The 8,786-nt window shown below is 36.2% G+C and overlaps 1 protein-coding gene and 1 long non-coding RNA gene across 2 annotated transcripts in view; one reads left to right on the top strand and one right to left on the bottom strand.

Moving 5' to 3' along the window:
- Positions 1 to 551: 551 nt before the first annotated feature.
- Vkor (Vitamin-K epoxide reductase) overlaps positions 552 to 8,786 on the bottom strand; it is a 16,190-nt gene continuing 7,955 nt past the window's right edge. The window contains exons 2-3 of the mRNA XM_069847043.1: positions 4,039 to 4,148; positions 552 to 1,144 (exon numbers count right to left, since the gene is read on the bottom strand). Coding sequence (XP_069703144.1) covers positions 912 to 1,144; positions 4,039 to 4,148 — 343 coding nt within the window. The 3' untranslated portion in view covers positions 552 to 911. The remainder of the gene's footprint in view (positions 1,145 to 4,038; positions 4,149 to 8,786) is intronic.
- Positions 1,101 to 8,786, top strand: part of LOC138714848 (uncharacterized) — a 63,942-nt gene continuing 56,256 nt past the window's right edge. The window contains exon 1 of the long non-coding RNA XR_011336096.1: positions 1,101 to 1,220. This is a non-coding gene — a long non-coding RNA (uncharacterized lncRNA). The remainder of the gene's footprint in view (positions 1,221 to 8,786) is intronic.

Below are 8,786 nucleotides of genomic sequence, written 5' to 3'. Positions count from 1 at the left end.
TTAATCATGCATATTCAGGCGAGTAATCTAATATAAAATTGTATGACATATTTTGTATATTAAAGGTTATATAAACAATCTAAACTGTATGACATTTCGTGCGCCACCCTGTAGCATGTGTGGACCTTAAGTAATGTCATTAACTTCTGGGGGTTATTGTTTGAGATATTTAAATAAAAAAGTTAAATACAATTTTGCTTGTTTTTGTTTTGTTTTCGAGATAAAATGGTTTTATATTATTAAACATTTCATGGCGTGTTTTGGGAAAGCCATTGATTTAATTCTTAATATGCTCAGTCAATTTAAGAGAGAGCATTGTATTATGATTGATAATAAATGGTTGGAAGAATTTTAGTTTTGTCCTTCAAATGTGCAGAAATTTGATACGAACAAATGTAACATTTCTTTTTGCAAAGGAATTTTACAGTGTTACAATGTTATTTTCAATAATATAATAGGTTATTAATTACATAAAAATGAACTTGATACTCCAAAACCATGAAGTTTTCTGCGCAAATTTCCATGAACATTTTGTATTTATTTTCTTCAAAAAAAAATGTCCCCAGCACCTATATTAAGAGTCCCCCGAAACACTCTATGTAGTTTCACAGTCGCTCTTCCAAACTTTTGTACTGACATAACACCTCATTACGTTTAAATGACTGAACACTTATTCTAAACTTTTCTGCAGTAACCAACATACATATCACATGACAATAAAGTTAAAGCTCTTCACAATTGACACCACGGAAGTGCATAATGGATAAAGAGATAGAGCTTGGTAATACGTGGAGAAGATAGATCCACCACGCTTCGACAGCTTAAACCCTGAGAATGAATTCATGAGTGACTAAACATGGCCCACATGATTCACAATCTGCTCCTCAGATGATCTGCAATGTTATCTGATTCTAATCTCTCTTCTTCTGCATTGGTTTTCCAGGGCTCTGAACTCGTTGGACTTTCTGCATCTTCAGGATGCAGAGGATCAGTAGAAGAAAGTTGACGACGTACGTGCTGACGCATACGAAGCAGAAATCGTAGAGAACGAAGTACAGGATACAGGCCAGGTACACTGAGGCGAGGTTCGAAACCGCGGCCAGCAGCGTCATCAGCTTCACGATCGACGGATTGTTCACCACATCTGCAACATTCAATCATTACATCACTACATACAACCTACAGCAGGGATGCAGAACTGGGCGCCAGTAGTGGCTTAGGTACGCCACAAGCTTGAATACATCATTCATCCTTTTCTTAACCCCACGCGTCATGCACATGATAGGGTAGAGGTAGTGGCGGCCGGTCCTTGGGAGCCACCGGGGCCATACCCCAGCAATATTTTGTCCTCCAGAAATTTTCTTTTCGCATTTAAAATGCATAAATTTTGTTCAGGACAGTGTACTGGATTCATGATTGTTTCAGTAAATTTCATCACATGACGCGATGTGTGTCAGTAAAACGTCAAATCGCCTGCTTAGAACCATGTTGTTCTAACTCCACTTAAAAAAAACTCGTTTTTTGTATCCGTTATGTTCTAACTCCTCTTCTGTATCAGTTTCACACATAAAATTGTGCATTTTGTGGTCAGAAAGTGTTCAAAATAACTGTTCCATATTGTTCCAACTCCATTTTCCAAGCTCTGTTTAGTTCCACATTATTATAACTCCACCATTCAATGACCAACCAATGATGGAATGGTGTGAGCTAAGACAGCCAATGAGAAACAAGCTAGGGCAGAAGGCTTTTCCTGAACTTGCATGAGAAAGTTAATGTGATACTGCGTGCGTTTACTAATAAACAGCTTAATGCCACTTGCACCGATACATTTTTTGGAAGAGGATGACCATGAAGTACAAAAAATAGAACACAAGTATCAAGAACCAGGACATAGTGCAGTGCAGGAAGTAGACACAATGCACAATGTGATTGATCGTCATGTCAAACGACTTGAACTTCATTCTCCTTTAGCAACGATAGGGGCCCTGATTTTGTGCAGAACTAACAAGCAATACAAAGTACATCAAATGAGATTTAATAGTTTTTATGACTTCAAGACTGTAGCTAAACTAAGTAACTTCAACAGCATTTCTTACAGTAAAGTGAAGCATATTGTATACACAAAAGGCTGTGAAGATATTGTGTACAAATTTTGATTCTCTGATAAGATGTTTAAGATTACAAAGTTTCTGAAACCTATTACAACAAGAGCAAGGCAAAAACAGTGTCGAGTTGATAACATATTGCCTGCACCAAAGCAAATAACAGTCAAACCAGTTATAGAAGCAAGTAAAGTTCAAGTCCCTATACAAATATTTTTCAGGTGTGGACAAAATTTTTTGGGATTCAATGTTAAAAAGGTAACAATGTATGCACTTATCCCTTAAAAATGTAACCTGAAAGGAGTTAGAACATTGAATTGTCAAAATCTGTTAACATGTTTGTTCTAACTCCAAACGTTTTTTCTATTTTTTGTAAAATCAATTTATAAATAAGGCAACTGAAGAATAAAATAAGCTTCCCATGCTCTGTTTATTGCTTTACAAACCCCTGTCCTCAAAATAGTGGTATTACTATGATTTGGGTAGTCTCCAAAACTTCATTGTGTTCCCCTGAAAAATTTATAAAAATGGAGTTAGAACAACTTGGTTCTAAGCAGGCGAAATATTGTATGACACTAAATATTGTGAGCCTGGAGCATGAGACAAAGCCCTTTAAAATCGGCCGTTCCCCTGCCGGACCCTGTACTTTGAAAGATTGTATTTTAGTCACATTTATTTTGTTTCTCTTTTTTGTGTTTATATTTACAGTATAGCATGTTCATATTAAAGGTAAACAAAATCAATCAGATTTCTGTGTTTACAGTAGGTTCGTTCCAACAAGCGGTTCATGGATCAGTTCATGTACGGTTCCTGTACCATCTTATGCGCATGCGCTAGTTGAGCATCTGCTATGGAATTGAGACTTGACTGGATGCTGTTGGAACGCTTTCGCGGATCGTTATGTACTAAATCCAGAGATGCTATAACTGTGATCATCTTTGCTAAGAACATACTTATTATCATCATTTCGCAGCTAATTCTAATTGCATAAAATTGAATTTCGATCATTTTCTATTAAAAGATGACGAAAAGTATGGAAGGCAAGAATTCCGCTAATTCAATGTCGTGTACTGGGGGACTCCCATCTAAAAATAGTTCTTTTTTAATTATTAATTTATGTACGTTATTTATTATACCTTTAATCAAAGTTGCATGTTGAAATTCTAATTAACTATTTCAATATCCAAATAATTTCCGTTCCCTTTCTTTTTGGCGAAAATTTAAATTAAATCTCTAGTTTTATTATTCGTCTGCGCTGTCACTTTTCATCTTAACCTCATTGATGTGAACAGTCGAGCATGTCTTTCTTCATTATCCAGGAGACGTTGGTGAGCTTATGCGCATGCGCGTCTCGCGTACTCTTCCGTACATGCCTCAATCCGCGGACTATTTCTGACCGTTCCGAACCGGTGTCAAAAGCTTGTTGAAACACCCAACTGCAGTAGATGTTTCCGGTTCAGGACTGGTTTGGATTGTGTTGGAACGCTTTATCTGTACTGCGCATGCTCACGATGGTTACGGACGGTTCCTGACTGTTGTTGGAACGAACCTAGTATATTTATGTACATATTAAATGTAAACAAAGAAATCTAAGACAGAATCTTTCAAACTATTACCGTTACGAAGTCATGGATTTTTTGAAATTGACTTCATTCATCTGGTTGCTCTCTGACGTGAGATGAATAGCAAGGACTTGTCCTTTTGCGTATAAAGAAGGAAATTACATGAGGCATATGATATGACCCATACCCCTAGTGCTACTAATGCTGATTGTCTGCAAATGTGAAAGCATTAACCTCTATTTATCCTATTCTAAGGGCCTCTAAGTTTTAAGTATGTTCAGGTAAATCAGTGTTCAATAAGGCATGGAATTCGTCCCTGAAATATATACTGTACATTAAATCTGATACACCCTGCTTGTGTATGTAGTACTTACTGAGACCAATAATAATGACATAAAATATCATTCCTCCTATACTGTTGGGTTGATTCAGAAAAGAGTCTTCTCCAAATATATGTCGTATCAGGCCAAATCCTTTGCCATACCTGAAACAAACATTTACAGTCTATATAATTTACCACTTGCCATCCAGTAGCCTACTGTTGGGACTTAACATACAAAACCAACGAGCAAATTCAAGTAACGTTCGTCAAAATCGGTATAGAACATCAAAATCTGTCTTTCTCTTGTCTTCCCCTTGTTTTCCTTTCATTCCCCTTGCTTTCCTCGTCTTTCCCTTGTTCTCCATGTCTCGCCCTTGTTTTCCATATACCCCTTGTTCTCCCTGTATTCCCCATTTCCTACATGCGCTCAACTGAATATGCGCTTGTGCATATCCGGATCTGTTTTTTGTGCGCCAGTGCTGTACGAGTATGACGGTCGACTGCTGATTGGATCACTCAAAGGTCAAGGAATCTTTCATTTGGACGGAGTTACGCAATAAGAGACCAAGCGCCAAAAACAAGTTTAGAGATATTGGCCATTGAAATAAATCTGTTTTTTAACATTTTACGCAAGAAGTATTATAACATTCATATTATTACAAAAAAAAAATAGCACAAATAATACAAAAAAGGCTAACCGATTTTTTATAAGAGACCAGCAGTTGAATTAATTAATTTTATGCAATAAACGAATTTTTGCTTATAAATAGCAGCAAAATTCAGATATCGCATCCTTCATTTTTTCCCAGTTACAATAGCCTGCCATCAACAGATTTGTGCAAATATCTCTCTCTCTTTTTTTTTTTTTTTTTCAAATTGTCAGTTGGTCTATTATTGCGTAACTCCGTCCATTTTGTCATCTTTCTGTGCAATGCTCAGGGACTTGAAATATTGTATCATGATAAAATCCAGGCTTTTTTATATTTCATTTGTAAACATATTAAAACTCATAAAAATAATCGATTAATAATAATAATAATAATAATAATAATAATAATAATAATAATATATAGACACGTCAAGAAAATTGCTAATTCAAGCGGACCTGTTTACCGAAAGAAAGGATTTTATAATTGCAATTCAGGATCAGATGGCACCCACCAAAAAAATTACAGTATGTTGATGGCTAAGAAGTGATACCTCATATCTGTAAAATTGTATATGAATCAAAAGCTGTTTTAAAAGTTAATTTTTCTGAAAATAGACCAACTGTTTGTATACGCTTCTGCTTTGCAAGTTCTTCTACTCGCGGACGAATAATAACAAATTTGTTTAAACAAAAGCCGCCCTAAATAAGGGTTCGATAGATCGGCCTACTAATCAATTCATAAAGAATAATAAGTAAACAGAACAATTTTGTGACATTTGGAAAGAAAAAAAAAACATTAAGATAAGAAAACGTAGGAAATCATTTACAATAAAAATTTTGTTGGATACAAATGATTACTAATTATAGCTAAGGATGATTTTAACACGTGAGATCCTATGGCATCAATCGTTGCATCAGAAATTTTATATTGTTTAAGTTGATTTAAAGTTTCACGTGGGATCGTGCCACGGGCACCGAACATGAGCCCAAAAACTGTCCAATGTGTGATGTGGTATTGTGCTCCAAGATGCTGACAACAAGGCTCATAGATGACTTGTTTTTCACGACACACCTCTTGTGGCTGTTGCTCATGCATCTCAAAACGGATTGTGGGATCAAGAATGACACCATTATCCTTCTGGCGATCAATTATGATGATATCAGCCCGTCTAGTAGAGCCATCAGAAGAGACGCAACCAACCTCCTCATAAACCTCATAGGAAGCATTCTGACGGATTGAAGCTGCGATGAGAGAACGAACCGTATTATGTCTGTTGATTCGGAGCAATTCTCCATGATGGCAGAAACCCAAGACGTGAGGAAGCGTTTCTTGCTCGTCGCATCTTCTGCAACGGGTTGAGTCAAGAGTTCTACCAGGGAGAGTACGTACAGGTATTGTATTACAGTTCATCTTAATGGCTTGCGTCCACTGACTGCTCGAAAGTCCCTTTTTGGTTGAGATCCACGAATTACCTTTCTTCCAGTGAGAATAGAAAACAACTCCCAAACCTTTACTTTTCAATTTGCTCCATTGATGAAAAGAATCTTCACGCAATGCTTTTCTTAGTTTTTGAGAAGAAATACGTTCAGAGCAATCGAAGGTAATTGGTAATTGTTAGTTAACTTTCCAATGTTGTGAACATAATAATAATAATAATAATAATAATAATAATAATAATAATAATAATAATAATGTACTCGCAGTTAGATTGTGATCGAAATAATAATGTTGTTGAACTAAATGACCATTTTTGTAGATGCGAGGTATCACTTCTTCGCCATCGATTTATCGAAAGAATCTGATATAGAGGAAATGAACGTAGAAAATGCGGAAAACAATAAAACAATCTAACTTCAGGTATAAGAGCTTACCCTCAAACAAGCCTTGAAAGGACGGACAATTCGTAAGTGTAATACACTCAAAATCAGCAGTACTTCAACAGTTTACGAAAGACTTATTTACAAATGGCTTTTAGACCGGAGGTTCATTGCCGCCCTCACACAAGCCCGCCATTGGTCCTTATCCTGAGCAAGATTAATCCAGTCTCTATCATCATATCCCATCTCCCTCAAATCCATTTTAATATTATCCTCCCATCTACGTCTCGGTATCTGCAAAGGTCTTTTTTCCCTCCGGCCTACCAACTAACATTCTATATGCATTTCTGGATTCGTCCATACGTGCTACATGTCCTGCCCATCTCAAACGTCTGGATTTAATGTTCCTAATTATGTCAGGTGAAGAATACAATGCGTGCAGTTCTGCATTGTGCGACTTTCTCCATTCCCCTGTAACTTCATCCCTCTTAGCCCCAAATATTTTCCTAGGCACCTTATTCTCACACACACTTAGCCTCTGTTTCTCTCTCAAAGTGAGAGTCCAAGTTTCACAACCATACAGAACAACCGGTAATATAACTATTTTATAAATTCCAACTTTCAGCTTTTTTGAGAGCAGACTGGATGACAAAAGCTTCTCAACCTAATAATAGCCTAACAGGCATTTCCTATATTTATTCTGCGTTTTAATTTCCTCACGACTGTCATTTATATTTGTTACTGTTGCTCCGAGATATTTTAAATTGAATTAATATGCTTACAATGTATTGTATATTTTGTATAAACTTTGAATTGCTCCTCATCTCAAAGATATAATGCTGATGTAAGATATATGAAATACCACAAATGAAAAGAAAACAAATATCCTCTTCTCAGTCGCGAATTGTATTCGTGTCTGCAATATTTGAAGTGGAAAATGCTACCATTTCAGACAAAGCAATGAAATGCAGTCATAAATGAAAACTATTTTATCTGTTTATGGCAGAACCAGGTTCCGTTGGTTGCCACTTTCCTATTTAGTTATATTGTACTCAGTTGTGTATTTCTAAACAAAAAAGTACCCTCGCTCTGGTATTTCGGTAGTACAATACATATCGGTATTAGTTATCTTCGTCATCTCCATCGCTTTCATTATTATCATCATCACAATTTCCGCAGGAATACTTATGGAATGTCAGACGAAAATACATGAGTTCGAATATATATAGGGACATCATTTTATTTTTACTAACATTTCTAATATTGATCTGGCTATACCTTTGGATCAACGATTAAGAACCGGAAACACCGTTTGCTACCCCCTTCCACGACTGGAGTTCGATGATACTGGCGTAATATACAAAAAAGTCACTTTACTAGGTATAGGAGGGAAGAAAAGTAGTTTATCCATTTACGTAAACTAGGAAATATCGCGATTTTGAGTTTGATAATTTTCATTAGGTTTTTGTTTAATCAAGATACAGTACAGTATTAATAATGAGTGTTTTTACTCACGAACTGAGCTGTCCATGTGGACGTATTCATTATGCAGTGTATATTATACTGTCTACAACACATTAGCGTACACCATAGAGAATGGAGTTAATTGAAAAATAATAATAATATGGATATTTAAACACATTTTTGAAAATGGAGGCCGTTCATTTCGATACAGCCTTCAGTTCTTTTGTGCATATTATCGCACTATAGACTATTGTACGTAATTCCAATTACCAGGTTCGTATTTCGTATCAGTAACTCATGTTGAAATAATTCTGTACTTACTCTATAAAAGAGTACCTTACGTCCTGTAAATTCAATCTTCACTTCTGCCCGATCCGAAAAGATAAAATTACTCAGGCATGCTATCTACTGTCAGTCTAAGTGGTTACGTCGCAGCGTCGTAGAAAGGGGGGAAATCACGTGACATTTAATTACTTAACGAGGCCCTTTTATTTAAGTTATTTTAAGCAATTGTATGGGTATAATATTACGTAGACGTCCAATTACTAACAGAAATTAATGTTCTCAGAAAAGATCTAAGACAGCCCAGTCACTAGCATTTACAGAGAGGTGAATAGAAGCAGGTGGGGGAAACCGGGATGCGACGTAGGCAAATGGAAAAATGATGCAATATTGAAAGCTCTTTCGTCACTGGAAAAAGCGAACATATTTTTGGAATGTACTGTTTACTATGACCGTAAGGCTACAATGACTGTATATGCGGTCTTGGATCTGTGTGGAGGACGGTTGAACTTCATTAGTAGAGAAGGGGTGGGAGTGAAGTACATTCAAAAACTCAGGTACAATAAAAATTGAAGTAAAAGTAAAAT

Source organism: Periplaneta americana, chromosome 15 (assembly GCF_040183065.1).
Source record: "Periplaneta americana isolate PAMFEO1 chromosome 15, P.americana_PAMFEO1_priV1, whole genome shotgun sequence".
NCBI lineage: Eukaryota > Metazoa > Arthropoda > Insecta > Blattodea > Blattidae > Periplaneta > Periplaneta americana.
The sequence above is the reverse complement of the archived record's forward strand: the minus strand, read 5'-3'. Positions and strand labels throughout refer to the sequence as shown.